This window comes from Rhinatrema bivittatum, chromosome 1 (assembly GCF_901001135.1).
Source record: "Rhinatrema bivittatum chromosome 1, aRhiBiv1.1, whole genome shotgun sequence".
Lineage (NCBI taxonomy): Eukaryota > Metazoa > Chordata > Amphibia > Gymnophiona > Rhinatrematidae > Rhinatrema > Rhinatrema bivittatum.
Genome location: NC_042615.1, coordinates 183,327,643 through 183,347,842, shown reverse-complemented (window position 1 = coordinate 183,347,842; position 20,200 = coordinate 183,327,643). Strand labels below are relative to the sequence as shown.

Here is a 20,200-nt window from a genome sequence, read left to right as displayed (position 1 = left end):
TGAAACACTATTTAAACCGCATGGCTAGGAATATCATATGAAAATTAATACAGGCAAGTGCTGTTTTTAAATACTTTCTCATTACTGTGAGCAAATGAGCAGGAGAGTAAGAATTTATCTTTTATAATTATATAATTGTCTATATTGCTGAAACTAGAACAGATAGTATAAAATAATTGCACTGGAAAAGAGCAAATTGGCGGAGTCAGGAAATAAAACTGAAAGGTAGACAGGGGGCCACAGACAAATGGGAAAAGAAGGGCATGGACTTTATTGTGTCACCACCAATAAGAGGGGAGATATAAGGATAAACACATGAAAAATTTTGTAATGCAGGAGAGACAGAGATAGGGACAGGGTGATATGCCCAATAAGTATAAAAGGCTGTGACAAAGAACAGGAAACTGAAGAGCTAGCAAGCTCTTACTAATGTGTCACAAACTTGTGCGTGAAAGCCTTCCCAGTGCTGTCCACAATACCCACCCTGGTACAGTCACTCTTCGCCTGCCTAACCAGACAGTCAATTCAGAGGTTTCTCAGGGAAGTAAACTATCACTGGTTTGTATATATACAGCACATCTTAGCTTTTTATATGCTTTACCATTTGTATTTTACATAAGGCTCTTTTGTAATCTATCTTACTATTGCTAAAAGAATTATATAATTACCTTTTCATATCATTACCCTCTCTGAGTATTATTGCTATTTATATAGGAATAATACTACAGGAAAAGAGGGGAGGGTAGATGAATGCGTGATTGCTTCTCATAAGCAGCTGACACATTAGTAACTGCAAGTGCTCACACCGAAACTCTCAACATACCGGTAGATACAGAATTGGGCAAAATCTGAGGGATCTTTGAACCTGCACACAACGCAAGCATCTACAGCCCTATTTTATTATATTAAACTTGTAATTGTTATATTTTTTATTTAACTGTGTGATCATTGGTCCTATAAAATAAATAAACAAACAGAATAACATTTGTTTTTTGGGTGCTAATTGATTTTCCTAGACAATTGGATTTGGGTTCAAATAAAAATATTAATTTTGGATGTTGAAAAATTGTCCCTATATTTGTGTCCATTTGTATATAATTGGAGTTTATATGACACTTTCCCCATTTATTAATGTGTCTCAGCCCCTCATTATTCCTTATAGAATAAGTGACATGCTGATGACATCATGCCCATCTAGAAAAGGGGAACTAGGAAGCTACTGAGCATGCCAAATTGATGTTATGCAATCAAAAACATCAGTTAAACTCTCTGCTTCCTTTAACTACTCCAGACCTCTCTAGTCACATCTCAAAACTATCCCACCAAGATACTGTTCCCGCCTCACCCCTCACCCCTCATCTCACATCCTACTGTCCCTGGTCATAGCACTCTATTAAATGCATTGTACCATAGTAAGGGTGAAAACATGGTGTATGCGTCTCATGTTAGCTTTGTCAGAACAGCAGAAAGGAGCCAGGTCATGCATTCATGGTAATTTTATTCTGATGTGTTTTATTTTTTAAAAAAATATCATGTTTGTGATTTTTCTCCCTATCTTTCTTCAAGACAATTTCCTACATAATCCTAGGCCCCAAAGATTGGAAGGGAAATTTCTTTCAAGACAGATCCTTTCAACACCATTCTACTAAACCAGAACAATCCTTCATCAGGAATTGTCCTTGCTCCTAAGGCACTACCATGTCACCTCCACGACATACCTACATCTCATTAGGCCCAACAAATAATAGACTCTTTGCATAATCACACTACCAGCCCTAAGAAAAAACCCAAATCTTTTTATTTTTTTGTTTGGTTTAAGACCTCCTTTCCTCTGGCAATCCTGGTGTTAGTAAATATGCATGGAACATTTTAACTCACTGAAAACATTTCATCTTTTCATTATCCTGTATGGCCTTTTTGATATCATGAGTGCATTAGGTATTCAAACGGTCTCATAAGTATACCTGTAATATTGTCGTAGCTCCTGAAGTTCATTTCAATGTGATCCCATTCCAGCACCATGCAATTCTCCATATTCGGCTGGGCAATTGCTACATAGACATCATTTTTATAGTTAAATGTATCCACTGAGACTGACTGGTAGGGCAAAATCTGATGAACAACAAAATCTGAAAGATAGATTTAAAAAAACTATACATTACATTCTGGACTTGGAAGTACAAAATTGTGTACTGCTGTGGATTTACAATGAGTGCTACAGAAACAGTGCCACAAAGAACCAAGACTAGAACAGGATTCTTTTTTTCTTCCTGGGCCTGATGGTTTCCCTCATGCTCATTTGGGCTTCAAGCTGAATTGGAACTGGGGCTGGGATCTGGCATCATAATCATTCATGAATTCTACATCCCCTCCAAGTTCTCCCAGTCCAGTCACTGCATCAGCAGTCTGACTGGGGGCCACAAACCATAGCTCCTTGCGGCAGTGTAATGTCTGGCTGGCTGCAGGATGACTCTGTGACTGGCCACACTTACCCCCCAAATGCTGTGAACGCCTCTAATCCGGCCGACATGCCTCCATGCCATTCCTCCCTGGAGCCACCATTGGCGCACCGATACATAAGGGCCTGCAGTGGGAAACAACCCTACTGGTGCCCAGGGTTGACCCAAATCGCCTCAGCAACAGGTCCTCCTGCCATGCTTCCAGCAGCACTGCGTGTTGCTTTGTTCCTGTGTCTCCAGTCTATTCCAGCTCTTGTCTGCAGCCTGCACCAGTCATTACTTCTTGCTTGTTCCTGACCTTGCGCCTTGTCCGCCCTAGCCCTTGTCTTTTTTCAGTCCCTGCCTTGTCTCTTGCCCAGTTATGTTCTCTGCTGCAGTCCACTTTCATCGCTCTGTCTTGTCCAGTCCGTCCTCTGACTTCTGGTTCTGACTTCTGCCTTGGATCTGACTATGTTGCCTGATTCCTGCATACCCTGACCACTGCCTGGACCTGATGTGACATGATAGCTGCTTGCCCTGGCTTCAGAGTGCTTCTCAGCCCTGCTTGCTGCTCTTCATGAGTTCCTCGCCTATGTCCTGCTGGCCTCTGGAGCCCAAGAGCCCAACCTGCTAGGAATGGAACTGGTACAGGTGAAGTCCAGTCCTTGTCTCTGTCTGCGCGTATCTGCCTGCTGTTGGAATGGGCCTAGTGGGTTTGCCCTCTAGGCTACATCAACCATGTCACAGCCAAGGGCTCACAGTCTGGGTCAGGCAGTCTGCAATCCTGGGCCCTAAATCCAACCACTAAGTATTGCCATCGTGCAATGGCTAGTGCTCCCTTTCCCCAGGGACCATGAGTGCTGCTTCTGCCATATCCCCAGACCTTGGAGGTAAAATACCTGACCCAGGAATCAAACACAGGTTCTTCCAAATGGCGAGCCCCCAGGCTAGCTCCAGCAACAGGATTCTGTCTGCCATGGGATGCACAGTTCCATCAAAAGTTGGGTAAATCAGATCTGTCTAATTTAGGGAAGAATGAGCTTTTCTATTGTCAATGAAAGTGAGGAGCTAATAGCACTGATCACACCTAGGTATAACGTGGTCAGCTACCCCAGATACTACAAGCATGGTAATGCACTGTACCACTGACAGATGAGCAGACTGCACAGGAATCTAATGAATATGTTGAAGACTGTTTAAAGCCTTTGTATTTGTTGTGTTTTCAATAAGGGTGCTAGCCCGCATATTTATAACTCCACCACATTATGAAAAGCCTTAGTTTTTTTACTCTCTGACTAGAGTAGGCTTTGTTACAGTGCCTCAGCATTTAACCCTCATATTGTGCAATTCTGGAGTTCTCTTCCAAACAGAATACATCTACCTATTATAAGACAGGCTTATAATAGAGGCACATTTTAAATGAGAGCAGGATTGACACATTTCTCATCTATCTTGTAACACAATTGAGAAGTTCTAAATTTGACCAAGTGTACTATGCATTACATTAAATATTAAATTTATCAACATGCCAAATCTCTCTATCTTACATGGGCATTTTGTGATAAAATGTTCTTTTTCAAAACACTATCAGTTGACAGTGACTTCAGAAGTTTTTATTGTGAAACTGGGTGCTGTCAATTATACCTCTGTTTTGAAATGGCTTATCCATGTGTGCTGAAAGACAGTGATGGGGCTCAGACGGCTGTCAGTTACTCTGGCTTCCTACATCATGTGTTCTTTTCCTCCTTCCCTCCAGTGCTCCTTCTCTGGTGGTGTCCTGTTCATGCTGGAGGGAGCAGGAATCTGATGGACAGTGCAGGAAGTGAGGACAGGCACCATAGCCCCTGCAGTCTCATTTGGCTGCCGTATACATAAGAATTGTCATACTAGGTCAGACCAGGTCCATCAAGCCTAGCATCCTGTTTCCAACAGTGGCCAATCCAAGTCACAAGTACCTAGCAAGTACCCAAACATTAAATAAATCTCAAGCTACTATTGCTTGTTAATTAAATAGCAGTTTATGGATTTTTCTTCTAGGAACCTATCCAAACCATTTTTAAATCCAGTTACACTAACTGCTGTAACCACATCCTCTGGCAATGAATTCCAGAGCTTAACTATAGTGACTTACAACTTATTTTAGAAGCATTACTAGTCAGCATCCAGATGCACAATAAAAAAAAAAAAATCTCTGAAATGGCTGCCAACGGGGATCGCGCTTTCATGGCATTCCTACTTTGTTACAACCCTGGCAACACCTGCCTACCAGTTTCAGTGTAAGTCTCCACCTCTTTTATATCAGAGTTGACTTGTGCAAATTTCATACACTGCTCTGAAGATCACAAAATCCCCTTCATTTTAACCTACTGATCTTATTATATAGGAGTCATGTCAGACTTTGTTATTCCGATATGGGTTACAGGGCCCATGACACTGGGAAAGGCAGGATTAACAAACCCGGCAATTATAGTTCAAAATGGCAACTCCCCCCCCCCCCCCCCTCACCTTTAACTAGAGAGGGAGGGACACTCATCTGATGAGAAGTGGAGCAGAATCATTTCTAGAGGCATGCACACACATCCCTCTACATTCACTATTGAAATGTATGGATTGCTGGCAAAAACTGGATTAGTGTTCCAAAAAAATATATATATTTTTAACAACTGCTCTATTCTTATCTTCCAGGATACAAACTCTCTTGCTCAGATTGAAAAGGGAAGACTTCTTCTCCCATCCCAAACCCCCCCCCCCCCCCCCCAGAAGACAAAAACAGTGCATTTACAAACAAAAAGCTCAGATTCCCTACCTGTGGTGGTGCACTCATAATCAAAGCTTGAGACCTCATTTAACTTCTTTTCCTTGTATTCCACTGGGCCAATGCAGAGGATGTCCGAAACTGTGGAGTTTGTCATCTTCAACCAGAAAAACAGCCACTTGGCCTTGCAGTCACATTCAAATCTATTACCCCTTAAATCTCTAAACACAAACAAAATTAGATGTATGTGAAAGGCCAACAAGATGACAGAAGGATAAATGTAACAAACTAGGGGGTAACAGAGCCCTCCCTAGGGGGGGGGGGGAGCATACTGGGACAATTACCCTGCACCCCACGGTTTGGAGGGCTTTGTCCCACCAAGGTAGTCCCCACCCCCCGGTGTAACATCATTAGTCCAGCCCCCTCCTCCCTTTGAAGCTTGCATCCAAATAAAAAAAAAAGTTACCATCACTGCCTCTGCCTGATTCCCTCTTTGGCAGCCCAGATAGGGCTGAAAAACCTGCTCAAAAAGTCACTGCTCCCCATGACCCTCTGGAAGCCTGCAGCACAGAGGTAGAGCTGAGCCCCCTCCACAGCCCGATCAGCTGGAGAGTGGCATCTAACCTGTCCCTCCTGCCACTGGCTTCTCTTCCCCCTGCTCAGTCAAACACAGTGATCTGACCTGTGCAGAAAAGAGAGAGGCAAGGATGGGTCAGCACCATCAGCCCACTCTCTCCAAATAACTGGGCTGAGGAGGGGAGGAGGGTGGCAGGAGAGAAAGGGAGAGAGACCCTTGGGAGACTGGAGCAGCGGCCTTCTGGAGGGAAAATTACGGATGAGGGAGGGGGTATAGTGAGAACATTGGGGGAACAGAATGACTGGGGATGTAGGGGTTGAGTGAGACCTTGGGAGAGCAAGGCTCAGTGTTGGGGGCCAGTGGGAGAGGAGAGAAAAGTAAAAGTGGAGGTGGGAGAGAAAGAGCAAAGAAAGCCATGGCTGTTGTTGCGTATAAAAATGGTCAGGGGGCACCACGCCTCTCTAGGACCAACCTTGAGGGCTAATTAACATTTTTAAAAACTACACATTTGCCACGTGCTCCCTTGTTTGGACACATTTTACTTTTTTTTTTTTAAAGGATTGAATTCCTTTTGCTCCGTCACTGTTGCACAAAGTTTTCATTTCCCCTTCTTTGAATGGCAGTTTCTCATTGGTTTTCCCCAAAATGTTCCCATTTCTTCTACATCTCCCTAATTAGAATTATCTGACTCTGTAGGGCATTAGAGGCTGTTTCCCTCTTTTTCTTACCAAACCTTCACATTAAAACATTTCAAATGTTCTCATGTGCTGCCAGTTCATGCTTCTGCTTAGATTTGAAGAATGAAGAAAGGGGAGAACTGCTGGATTAGATAACTCCAGTCCTGGTGGTTCACACACATATCTACAGTCTCTGGTTTTCAAGGTTTGCATGCTTATGAAGTATTAGATACAGAATCCTGATCAAAGAGCTGGGCAGCTTTGCATTGTTTAGTTGTGCTGGAAACCAGATCTGTATGTGGCTGCAAAGATTTGCCTACCAATTGAACATCATCTTTGACTGCCACAAATATTAGTCATAAAGAAATTAGACACCTCTTATAAGGTTAACGGGTATTTATATATATTAGACTTGTAATGGTGTTATTTATGAAATGCATGCATTTGTCTAGTGACACTTTAAACATGAGTAGTAGTAGTAGTAGTAGTAGTAGTAATCTGCCTTGTAGAAGAACAGTTTAACAAGTTCAGTAACACAATATTTGTTTTTCTTGTATTTCTGCTATTCTCCTGAAGAGGGTGCAGAACAGAAACAAATATCCTGAGCCCTCCTGAATATCTTGTTTTTTTTTCCGGCATGGAAAAAAATACTATGGGCCCAATGTCTCCATTTTGATGTGGCTCAGAATTTAGCAAAATAGATGCATAAGTGGTACAGGCCACTCAAATAGACTTTTCCAGTTCAAGACTATGCTCCAGAGCAAAAAATTATCCCAAACTGCACTACAGTATAATTTTGATCTCTCTGTCCCCATGGACAGCTTGCCTGTCATCTCACTGGGGGAGGAGGCAGGGGGGGAGGGGGAAACTTCGGAGAGGGACTTCCCATTTTCTGTAGCTTTCCTGCTCCTGCTGCTGCTACTTTGAATTGAAGATGGGGGTCCCCAGACTAGTACTGGCAGCCTCCCCTGAAACTAACACACGGACATTGTTTTTGCAAATGATGCTGCATACTGCTGTTTGAAAGATGGCCCAGAACCTTCCTTCCACCGATAATCTTAAAACAGTGACTGCATTCTGCAAAACGCTGATCCTCCAGAACTGTAAATTGCCCCCCACAATTCTGATGTCTTGTGGGATATCCCCTCTCCCTCTCTGGATCTTTGGATGCTGCTCCTGGGACTGAGGTTGAAGGTAGACCAAGAGGAAAAAGGTCAAAGGCATCTCTCACACTCTCTACTCTATGCATTTTCGGGGGGGGGGGGAGGGGGGGTTCTATTGTCCCCGGCATATCATTTTCTGCCTCCTGCGGCAGCTCACTGCATAGGACGCTAGTAACCTGACTTTCCCAACTCTCCTCAACTACTAGAAGATTAGTGCCCTCCGAGACTAAAATCCCTCACACGATTCATCTGAATCAGTAGTTTCTGCAGACAATGTTCAGGAGGAAATGGGGGGGGGGGGAGCGTGCTATGCTGGTTTTGGCTGCTCCATCCTAGTGACCCTTCCACTGCCGATGCTGATGCCACCATTTACTGATTCTGCATGCTTCTGTTCCTGCACCTTAGTAACTGGAGATGGCAGCAGGCAGCTGCTGTTCCAGCTTCTTACCTGACTCTGTCTCAGTAGCTAGTTTCCCTTTCCTGAAAAAAAAAAATCTCTCTATATTGGTCAGGATACTCCTGGCTCTATCGTAGTTTTGCTTATACTAACCCAAGTAGGTCCCTATAGAGGAAAAGCTTTCCTCTTCCTCTCCTATTGTAGTTTCAATGTCTACCCTTGATGCCAGTGGCATGATGGAATTTAAAACACTCAGATTACTAGTAGCAGCTAGGAGTTTTTAGTGTTACAGGGTAGTACACATTGTACACTCTTGTATACCTAGTACTAGTATAGACACACACAGACAGCAAAACAGACACAGCCACTTTTGTTAGAAACAAAGCATGCTACAGCCTGCTTGCTTAAAATAGTCTTACACTAATAATAATAACTAATGGGCCAATACAGTACAGTGCGCTCCGGTGGAGCACACTGTTAACCCGCGTTTGGACGCACATTTTCAACGCGCTAGCTTTACCCCTTATTCAGTAAGGGGTCGAAAACACGCGTCCAACCCCCCCCCCCCCCCCCCCGAAACTAATAGCGCCCGCAACATGCAAATGCTATTAGTTATTCCTGCGCGATTCACTAAGTAAAATGTGCAGCCAAGCCGCACATTTTACTTTCAGAAATTACCCAAAGGTAGGCGTTAATTTCTGCCGGCACCGGGAAAGTATACAGAAAAGCATTAAAAACTGCTTTTCTGTACACCCTCCGACTTAATGTCATAGCGATATTAAATCGGAGGTCCCAAAGTAAAAAGAAATTTAAAAAAAAATTTTTTTTAATCGGCCCGCAGCTTGAAAACCGGACGTTCAATTTTGCCGGCATCCGGTTTCCGAACCCATGGCTGTCAGCGGATTTGAGAACCACCGCCAGCAAAATTGAGCGTCGGCTGTCAAACTCACTGACAGCCGCCACACCTGTCAAAAAAGAGGTGCTAGGGACGCGCTAGTGTCCCTAGCACCTCTTTTTACCGCAGGCCCTCATTTGAATACTAAATCGCGCGCGACTTTTACTGAATCGGCCTGATAGTGACACAGTTTGTGGAAGAGTTGCACACACTGAAAGACAGGGAGCAAAGGCTGATGTATCTGGATGCCAGAGTTACTGCTGTATACCACTGCTGTAAAAGCACAGATCTCTCTCTACTGTGCTGCAGAGTGCAAAGACAGACACACTCTTACCCCTGTTGAATGATGTAGTAACCCTGTAATGGTCAACAGGGAGATTATAGCCCACCATGCTTTCTCCTTCCTTTATAGATCGTTTTTAAACTTTTTTTCCTCAGCGAGAAAGTGCTTCAGACTCAGAACCTCTCTTTCAGAAGTCCAATAGAGCAATGACTGAAAATTAAGATTTTCCTTCATTTTCCAGTTTAAAAAATGAAGTTACACTGGGATAGGCTGATTGAAAAAGTGCTTCACCTTGATTGGTCCAACTCCTTCTTTGATCCTTCCCACCCTGTCTGGCTTGAAGAGAAAATATACTGCAGTTTTGTTTGTCCCATAGACTATAATGTGTCCAACAATGAATTAAACCAAAACGTTTAGGCATTTTTGAAGACACCAATAAATGGACTCATTAATTGCATTGTGTCCATTCATTTAAAAGAAAAGCACACCTTTACCCAGTAACTGCATAGGAAGAAAAGCACAGAAACTACACATAGTGGTGCTGGTTCTGAAGCTGTGGTAGCTAAACTGTTTCTGACACTGAACAGGTACAAACTGCATGTTGTTTTCTTGTTGTAGCACTGCTTACAGAAAGTTAGTTAGAGGCCTATACAAATTTGCTCCTCTGTATAGAGCTGTCATGTATTTTTATGAACACGTTGGCTTCCTGACTTGCCTATGGGGCTGCGTGAAACAATCAAAGAACAAAAGGATCCAAATCCATTAGCATAAATCAAAAGAAATGCAGAAAGCTGTAAGCATGACTTATCAGTCAGGTGCACTTTGCTGTGGGAGAGCTTCAGATCTGCCAGATTCAACTGTTAATTCAAATAACAGCCAGCTCTTAATGATATCCTGGCTTAATGGCCAACATTTTGGTCTTACAGAGAAACCGAACATCAGGGTGATGGTAAGGTAGAAAAGTACAGCTTTTATAAGCCAAATCCTACCAACTGAAAGCTCACTCACACGCCTGATTGTGGCATCATCGATCCTACCCAGAAAGCAAATATTAAACAGAGCGAAGGGAAAACATTGAATGTACAACAAACTTTACATGTTCAGATTTAAAAAAAAAAAAAACAATACAAAAAAAAAAAGTTATACTTCAATGCCAGAATACTTATTTAGACTGTAATATATTAATACATACTAACAGGCTGTCAGATACCACAGGAGAATTCTAATTTGCAGGTAATGCATGCTTAGGCATCTTCATGTTCAGTTTTTATTTATTTTTATTTTTCCCAGGAATTTATCAGGGTTTATTTTTACAAGAACAAAAACTGTTCATCCTTTTTCCGGGAGAATATCAGAATTTATTTTGGTGGATAGAAACCTTTCACTGTTCCATTCCCTCCCAATCCACCTATATAACCTCCCCTCAAATGACTTCAGGTGATCCCTTTCCCCCTCTCCCCAGCATTTCCCCTTTTTTCTCTCACTCTCTTTCCGCTCTTTCATTGTCTCCCTTCTTTCCAAAAATCTCCTTCCCTCCTCTCCACAAGAATCCTCCCAAAAAACCTTCTCCCCCCCAAGCACTCCCCTTTCTCTCGCCCTTCATAGAATTCCCCCCCCCTCCCTCTCTCTACCCCTCACAAAATCTCCCTCCCCTCAAACATTTTTCATTCTTACTGGCTGTGGTGACTCCAGGCTTCTCCTCCCTCCATTTTCAGAAGCACGCTGATATATTCCCATGCTCTGCAGTACAGCCCCGAGTCTGCGCTGAGCCAGAGAGGCAGGGATCCTGCCACAAACCTCTCCTGATGGGGGGGAGGCTGCTGCTCATCTGTGCTTGGGTGGGTAACTGTGAAGCCATGCTCTGGCAGATGCTTTGGATCCAGCCCTTTCCTGGAGCTAAACCAGCAGCCTAACCCTTCTGCCAATAGCATCCATGCTCTCCTACAGGAGCCGTGCAGCCTCAGTTTTGCAGGATCCCAACTCTGTGAGCTGGGAAATCTTTCACCTAAGCAGAGGCTTCCCAGGTGCATAGAGATGAAGTCATCCGAACTAACAGGCCGATACAATATGGATGCACAAAAAAAAAAAAAAAGCGCGCCTGCTTCGGCGCCTGCTTTTTGAACACGCGCACAGGCCCATCTCCTGGGCACGTGATACATAATGCAAATGAGGGGTCGCACTAAAAGCAGGCACTAGAGGCAATTACACGCCCCTAGTGCCTCCTTGGCCCAGGAGGTTTTGAAAAGACGCTCAATTTTATGAGCGTCTGTTTTCTGAATCCGCTGACAGCCATGGGTTAGGAAAACGGATGCTTGTAAAACTGAGCGTCCGTTTTCCTAACCTGACCCGCTGGCACAATTGAAAAAAAATTTTTTTTATTTTTTTGGTTCCACCAACTTAATATCGCTAGGATATTAAGTCAGAGGGTGTACAGAAAAGCAGTAATTTCTAGAGGTGAGTTTCGTTTTTCTGGGTCGGGTCGGGTTTCAGTTCGGGTGCTTCGTGGGAAAACTCGTTCTCCCACAGATCATATTTCGGCAAAAATGAAGCTGAAACCCGAATCCGAAACCGGAAAAATGAATAAAAAAAAAATCCGAATCGGAAAAAAAACCCACTCCAACCCTTCAAATTTACACAACCCCCCCCCCCCACCACCACCACCACCATCCCGATCCCTCCCCAAGACTTACTAAAAGCCCTGGTGGTCCAGCGGGGGTCCCGCGAGCGATCTCTCCCTCCGGGCCGTCGGGCTGTTGGACCTACCATGAATCAAAATGGCGCCAAAGCCCTTTGCCCTTACGATGTCACAGAGGCTACTGGTGCCATTGGTCGGCCCTTGTCACATGGTAGCAGCAATGGATGGCCAGCATGGGTTGGGGTGTTTTTGGTTTTTTTAAAATAAATGTGCCCCTCCCCTCTGCATTAACCCGAAAAACGAATTTTCCCCGAAGTTCGGGGAAAATCCGTTTCATGGTTCGCGTTCCCCGAACCATGATGAATTAGGCAATTTCGTTGAAATTGCCTAATTTGTGATAAACGAATGAACATCTCTAGTAATTTCTGCTTTTCTGTACACTTTTTCTGGCTGTTCAGAAATTAACACCTGCCCTTGGGCAGGCGCTAATGTTTGAGCGTAAAATGTGTGAATTGGCCGCACATTTTCTTTTTCAGTATCCCGGGCGAATAACTAATAGCCTCATCAACATGCATTTGCATGTGATGAGCGCTATTCGTTTCCAGGAGGGTTGGACATGCGTATTCGATGCGCTAAACCCAAAACTGTATAAGGGGTAGTGGACGTGCATCCAAATCGTGTAAAATGGCACGCTAGCCCAGGTGCACTTTACTGTATCAGCCTGTAAGCCTGAAAGTTTCCTCTCAGCACACGAGAGATCAGCAAAACAGAGCCTACAAGGCTCCTCTCGGCTCCTGTAGGAGAGCAAGGCTGCCATCCGGAGGAGATCTGAGACATATTTTCACTGCTTGGGGGGAGGAGGAGGGAGGGATTTGAATACAGCAGGCTGTCCTGCCTGCACTGGCTTCGGAGAGGTTTGGAAATGCTGCCTTCGCAGCTGTTCAAGAAATATAAAAGTAGGGAGAAAATCAGTTTAAACCAATGTTCACGCTTGGAAAAATCCAGGATTTTATGGATGAAAATCAGTTTAAACAGAAAATGAAGGTCCTTAAGCATGCTGTGATTTTCAAACAATTTATCAACTTACATCAAAACTTAAATTTCTAAATTAGCTTCACTCTGATGGCGGTCTTTCTCTATGACTAAAACATTGGTTGTTATGTATAATTAAAAATGCTCAAAAGGGAACATTCTCACCAAATTATGCAGAGTGACTTTCCGTATTACATTAAAAAAACAGATTGAAAATTTAAACTGATAAAGCTATAGCTGTCTATTTAAATGAGACCTAATATAATAAAATTCATAATAATTTGTGAAGAATTTCACTGATACTACAAAAAAGGACATGTAAAACCAAGATTAATAGCATCCTGACTGCAGAAACCATAAAGAAAACCTTTCATTACTTACAGTTCAATCAGAGAATCTAAATCACTAAAGACATCCCTTGGCAATGTCTTAATGTAGTTATTGGCCAAAGAACTGGAAAAAAAAAAAGAGAGCCATATTTTAACATAGATTTAATCCTGACTCCTACTCAATCCAAAGGTCGTGTCAATAATGTTAGTGACTTGAATTAGATCTGTGACCCTCCGCACTCTGGCACTGTTTGTAGGCAAGGACTGACAGGGTACTATTGCATGTGATATGCTACACATATATGGTCCCTTTACATTAAAAAAAAATTGATATCTGTAAGGCTAAGGTCAGGACCAGGACTCTCAAATGTATAAACCTCTTGACAAGCAGGTAGGATATAAGGGAACATCTGCATGCATCTATCCTTTACAAAAGGTTCTTTAAAGGTAGAGCTCCTGGAGTAGAAAAATAAGAAATAAGAAAACAGTCAAAATAATTTTTAAGTTTGGAAGAGACTTACAGATGGGTAAGATCTCGAAGACCTCGGAAAGCATTCCTCGCAATGGTCTCTATTTTATTTCCCTCTATAAATCTATGGACAAAAGCACAACAAACAGGGTAACAGTTTGTGGTTGGTGTCCCCTGTCCTACTGGAATTCCTTAATTTCAAGATTCCATTGAGCTTAACATGGAGAATGTATGGAGTGGAAGTGACATCAATATCTTGGGTATATGACTTCTACAAAAAAAAAAATCAAAACACTAATCAAGTATGGTCACATGATGCTCTGAAGCATCAGTGCCACATCCTCTTCTATAAATACCTTCCATGCTGAGCTCACGTAAATATCCAAATTAAGATCCCCTTGACCACATATACAATATCTTGGTTTATACTGAGTAAGATAGACAATGCAGCCAATATACTCCAAATTAAATCCATTAAGCAAACTGCAGGGCACGCTGAACACTGGATTTCAGTGTCTTTGCTTTATGAGTCAAACAATTATTACTTCCATTTTAATATTTTCACTTGTTTCTAAAGCTTTGTCAGCTAAATTCTGATAGCTGTGACACCTGAGAGATGTCTGCACCGTTATCTGTTCCAGCAGTGCTTCTGACCTTTATCTGGGAACAGATAACGGTGCAGACATCTCCAGGTCAACTGAAAGAATCATGTGCAAAAAAATCCAGAACACCATGCTTTTTGTCTAATTTGCAGCAATCTTTACACAAATTCCACTCATTGCTAGCACTTCTGCTAGCTGCAAATCAAATGCTATTAACGTTACAATATTGTAGGGATTGTCATAATGCCTCTGTATCGCTCCATGGTGTGACCGCACCTTGAATACTGTGTACAATTCTGGTCGCCGCATCTCAAAAAAGATATAATTGTGATGGAGAAGGTACAGAGAAGGGCTACCAAAATGATAAGGGGAATGGAACAGCTCCCCTATGAGGAAAGACTAAAGAGGTTAGGACTTTTCAGCTTGGAGAAGAGACGGCTGAGGTGGGATATCATAGAGGTGTTTAAAATCATGAGAGGTCTAGAACGGGTAGATGTGAATCAGTTATTTACTCTTTCGGATAATAGAAATATAGGGGGCACTTCATGAAGTTAGCATGTGGCACATTTAAAATAAATCGGAGAAAGTTCTTTTTTTACTCAACGCACAATTAAACTCTGGCATTTGTTGCCAGAGGATGTGGTTAGTGCAGTTAGTATAGCTGTGTTTAAAAAAGGATTGGATAAGTTCTTGGAGGAGAAGTCCATTACCTGCTATTAATTAAGTTGACTTAGAAAATAGCCACTGCTATTACTAGCAATGGTAACATGGAATTTGTTGCCAGAGGATGTGGTTAGTGCAGTGTATAGCGGTGTTTAAAAAAGGATTGGATAAGTTCTTGGAGGAGAAGTCCATTACCTGCTATTAAGTTCACTTAGAGAATAGCCACTGCCATTAGCAATGGTATCATGGAATAGACTTAGTTTTTGGGTACTTGCCAGGTTCTTATGGCCTGGATTGGCCACTGTTGGAAACAGGATGCTGGGCTTGATGGACCCTTGGTCTGACCCAGTATGGCATGTTCTTATGTTCTTAGTTTCTGGATAGCTATAGGGTACTGTGGCCTTTTTCTTCCTTCTTTGGAATCAAAGGCTGGAAGGGGTGGATTATGACTCCATCTAGGACATCTAAGGTTGATCCCCAGTTGGGATCTAATTGTCATACTGCTATCTATGTGGATCTTTAGCCAATCTCAGGAACAGATAAGACAATTTTACAAGGATTCTCATTCAATCAGGAGTGAATTTATACCAGAACAGTTTGACTCTGTTCAAGCCCCCAGAGGGAGGGCACAGAGAGAACTAAAGAGAGAGAGAGAGGAGGAGGAGGTTTACACAGCTACTGTCCAAGTAGTTTGGGAGTTAGACCAAGGAGACAATATCATGCAACCTAAGAGCCTGAACTAAACTTAAATCACACTTCCTGATGTCCTTAGTCTGCAAAACAGATACCAGCATGAAGTAGAAGCCAGATTGTTCAACAATGCATTGAATGGCATGTTCCCCTGGATAAGTTTTTTGAACAAAGACTTTCCAGGTTGCAAGTCTTCTAAGATCTGGAAATTGTGAGTTGTGTGTTTCCCTCCAAAGCCTGTTGTACTGCTCACATGAGTAATGGACCCTTGGTGCTGTGATATGTTTGGCGTTGCCTAGTGAGCAAGCCCACTAGGCCCAAACTGACAGCTGGCAGAGAAGGCCTGTGGCAGGACCAGCTGGAGCTGAGCCTTTACTAGCTGTCTTCCTCGCAGGTTGAACCCTTGAGTTCCGGTGGCCAGCAGGCCTTAGGTGGGTCCCTAGGGCAGTCCAGGAATGAGAGTCCAAGACTGAGCGAGGGTTGGGGCAGGGAGTAGACAGCAGAGATGGATGATATGCCAGAGATTGGGGCAAGTAGCAGACAGCAGAGACGAGTAAAAAGCCAGGAGTCGGGGCAGATGGCAGATGAGGCTGGGTCAGGTCCAAAGCGATCAAGGAAGGTCAGGGTCCAAGCCAGGGTCAGAATCCAGGAAGTCAAGCTGAAGGGTACAGAGACGAAGAACAAGACAGACAAGACAACAGCAAGGACATGGACTAGAGCAGGGCATGGACAAGGAAGAAATTAGGCACTGACAAGGCAGGAACAAGAAGCAGGAATAGCAACATTCACTAGGACATAAGGCCCACCAGGGAACCTGTGCTGATGCGTAGAGATGTGTCCAGGCCAGCCTTAAGTAGGCAAGGGCAGCTGATGTCATCAAAGGATGCCATGGGGACTTTCCCCACTGTGGCCCCTTTAAGAGCTAGAATATCTGGCACATCTTAGAGAAAGCCTGGATGGAGGTGGCATGGGCGGTGGTCTTGCCACACTTGGCAGTGTTCCTGCCGCGAGGATGTCAGGGCTTGTCTGCAGTGTCAGGGTGAATGTGGTCTCATGAGCTGCCAAATGTATCAATACCCCCCCCCCCCCCCCATCAAAGCCACCTCACCAAAGCACATGGGCTTCCTGGGGAATCGTTGATGAAACTCACGTATTAGCTGGGGGGCTTGAAGGTTAGAGGCTGACTCCCAAGAGTTTTTTTCCGGGCCATAGTCATTTCAGGCTATGAGGTGCTGGAGCTTATTCCTGACCATCCTAAAGTGCAATATTTCAGCCACCTCATACTGGGTATCTTCTTTGAAGGTTACACCGGAGGGCTTGACGGGAGGTCTTGAAGGCTAAGACAGGACAGTGGTCTTCAAAAAAGAGACATGAAACACGTCATGAATCTTTAACAAGGCTGGCAGTTTAAGTTTATATGCCACCGGGCACAGTTGTCAATCAATGGGGAAAGGCCCCACAAATCATGATACAAACTTCATGGATGGCATCCTAAACTGGAGGCTCCTGGTGTTGAGCCAGACTATAGTTCCAGGGCAAAGTTTCTTATCCATTTGTTCCTTCAAGCATCTTGCTGCTTGATCCAGGAGATGGTGGGTCTTCTGTCATAATTCCTGGAGTTCTCATCCTCTTAGGTTAGCTGCTGGCCAAGTGTCAGGGATGGGAACAGGTCTGGGTATGCGGGGATGGCATCCAAAGACAATGTAGAAGGATGATGAACCAGTGGAGGAGTTCACATTGTTGTTATAGGCGAATTCAGCCCATGGGAGCAGGGAGGCCCAATTATCTTGTCTTTGGTTTGCATAGATGCGTAGGAAAGCATTGAGGCTTTGGTTCACATATTTGATTTGACCATTGCTTTGGGGTAATAAGCAGAGGTGAAGTCCAGTGTGATCCCCAGCTTTTGATACAGGCTCCTCCAATAATGAGTGGTAAACTGTACCCCTCTGTCTATGAAAATGTGATGTGGCAGTCCATGCAGATGAAAGATGTGTTATATGAAGAGTTCAGCTAATTCAGGTGCAGACGGGAGGCCAGGGAGAGGAATGATGTGCCATCCTTGAGAATCTATCCACAACCATCCAAATGGTGGATCAGAGTGTTCAATGTGGTCATTTTTAGTTAGCCCGTGGAGAGGCAAGTAACTCCTTCCTGTTCCTCTACTAAGTTGGGCCCCCTAGCCCAATTTAAGGATTTTTAAGAGGATGTTCCCCTCAGTACACTCCCAGTCTGAGAGGTCCTGCCTCATTTTTGGATGAGATATAGAGTTTTGATGGATTCCTTTTTGGATTTTCATTCTGGGGAAAACCTTGGTTTCCTTGGAGAGGAATACATCCAAACCTGGAACCAGGGGCTGAAGATCTGTAAGCCATCCCTCTACTCCCTAGGGGAGGCAAGCACCAGTGACAACTCTACCCAGCGTGAGATGTTTGATGGCTAGAACTTATCCTAGATTTTTGAGATTGGGACAGTTCTTTATACCTTCAACCCTTTTGGAGAAGACAACACCCCCCTCCCCTCCTTGGACCCAAAGGACAAGAGCTGGAGAACTGTGAACCTTTTTCTATTTCCTAGAAGAGGCAAGCACCAGTGACAGCAATGCATCAGCCACAGAGAGATTTTTGAAAATAAGAAGGCATTCACATTTTGTTTTGTGGAGAGGTTTTTGGATCCACTGCTCCTCACTGGGAAACAGGGCTGGGGCAGCCAGTTTCCCGTCCACCACAGACGTTTCTTTCAGAGGAGTCAGAGACCACTTAAATTCAGGAAGAAGGATCAAGATCAAGGAGACCCTCCACAGGATCTCCATCTAAAGGGACCAGGACACAGGCTGGGTGACCATGATTGAACCATTGGGCTCAGGTAGGATTTTTACAGTTCTAAGGGGATTCCCCCACAAGGAAGGGTTCCCTTGCCCCGGGACAGCTTATGCACTTAAAGCATAAGTGATAAACTCAACTCCAGGAACCTAAGAGAAAGGACACCTACCCAGAGGAAGATTAACATCTGAAAGTCAGTGCGGCTCACACATTAGAATACATTGGACTTTGATTTAACTTTAAAGAATCAGTAAACTTTTGTTTTTGAATACCCAGTACCTTATCCTGCCTGTTTGTCCCAGGAACAGGATTACAGTCACTAAGGAAGAAGGAGCTGAGAGAATACCACCACCTGGGCAATAAGCATAAGCTTTGCCCCTCAGAAAGGACCCGCCCCTTGGGAGAAAGAGAGGGGAGAAGCCCTAGCCCCTGCAGCCCCAGAAATAGAAAATTAGTTTGTGTGCCCTCGGGAAATGGCATTCACCCCAACAAAGGGTTACATACATTAAGGGCCGGATTTTAAAAAGGTTAAGCGCATATTTACACGTATAACCGGTCTTATGTGCGCGGGTCTATTTTAAAAGGGCCTGGCGATGCACATAAAGCCCCTGGAGCCGTGTAAGTCCCGGGGCTTTACCAAAGGGGCTGTCCGGGGGCAGGGCGTGGGCGGGGCCAGAGGCCTGCAACACAGCAGCCATTGTCGCTGTGTCGAGGGATTGTGTGCTGGCAGCCTGCAGGCAGGCGCAAAAGGTAAAATAAACATTTTTGGGGGGATTAGAGTAGGGCTAGGGGGTGGAAAGTTTAGGGGAAGTGGTGGGAAGGTCAGATTAGGGGGAAGGGAACAGGGGAAGACAGCACGGCGCCATTTTGGCTACCACTGATAAAAATGGTGCCGATGGCCCGATAAAAAAACAACCCACCCGACCCTTTACAAATTACCCCTTTGCTTCTCCCACCCTCCCGACCCCCCCCCCAAAAACCTTTTACATGTACCTGGTGGTCTAGCGGGGGGTCCGGGAGCCATCCCTTCAATCATACCCTCGGTGCCGGACTGGTTTCAAAATGGCGCCGATCGCCTTTGCCCTCACTGTGTCACAGGGAGCGGTCGGCAAAGGCGACATTTTGAAACCAGTCTGGCACCGAGGGTATGATTGAAGGGATGGCTCCCGGACCCCCCGCTAGACCACCAGGTACATGTAAAAGGTTTTTTGGGGGGGTCGGGAGGGTGAGAGAAGCAAAGGGGTAATTTGTAAAGGGTCGGGTGTTTTTTTTTTATTGGGCCATCGGCGCCATTTTTATCAGTGGTAGCCAAAATGGCGCCGATGGCCCGAGAGCGGGAGATCGTGCCGGGCCCCCCCCCCCCTCACTGGACCACCAGGTAATTTAACATTTTGGGGGGGGTTCGGGAGGGTGGGGGAGGGTAAAGGATTGGTTTTAAAGTGTCGGGGTGGGTTTAGGAGTTGTTTTGGTGTGCCAGTTTTCCCGCCCTCCCCCCAAATAATTCCCGTACTTGATTTAACGATTTTTCAAGATAAATCGAGGGAATTCCTATTGTATCGAGTCCCTTACCAATTAATGACGATTTTAAAATTATCGGACGATAATTTAAATCGTTAAAAAACGATTCACATCCCGTGTGTGTGTGTGTGTGTGTGTGTGGTAATGAGAGAATGCCTGTGTGTGAATAAGATGGTGAGTGTATATAGGAGTGAGTGTGTGAGTGCCTGTGGGTGTATATGTGTGAGAGGATACCTGTGTGCAGGAGTGGGGGTGGGG

The 20,200-nt window shown here is 44.3% G+C and overlaps 1 protein-coding gene across 4 annotated transcripts in view; it reads right to left on the bottom strand.

Moving 5' to 3' along the window:
• LGI2 (leucine rich repeat LGI family member 2) overlaps positions 1–20,200 on the bottom strand; it is a 70,934-nt gene that overhangs the window by 13,686 nt on the left and 37,048 nt on the right. For 3 of the 4 annotated variants that reach the window (XM_029590069.1, XM_029590051.1, XM_029590078.1), the window contains exons 4-7: positions 13,703–13,774; positions 13,234–13,305; positions 5,245–5,414; positions 1,965–2,129 (exon numbers count right to left, since the gene is read on the bottom strand). In XM_029590069.1, the coding sequence (XP_029445929.1) occupies positions 1,965–2,129; positions 5,245–5,414; positions 13,234–13,305; positions 13,703–13,774 (479 nt within the window). The remainder of the gene's footprint in view (positions 1–1,964; positions 2,130–5,244; positions 5,415–13,233; positions 13,306–13,702; positions 13,775–20,200) is intronic. The other variant, XM_029590060.1, reaches the window with a different exon arrangement.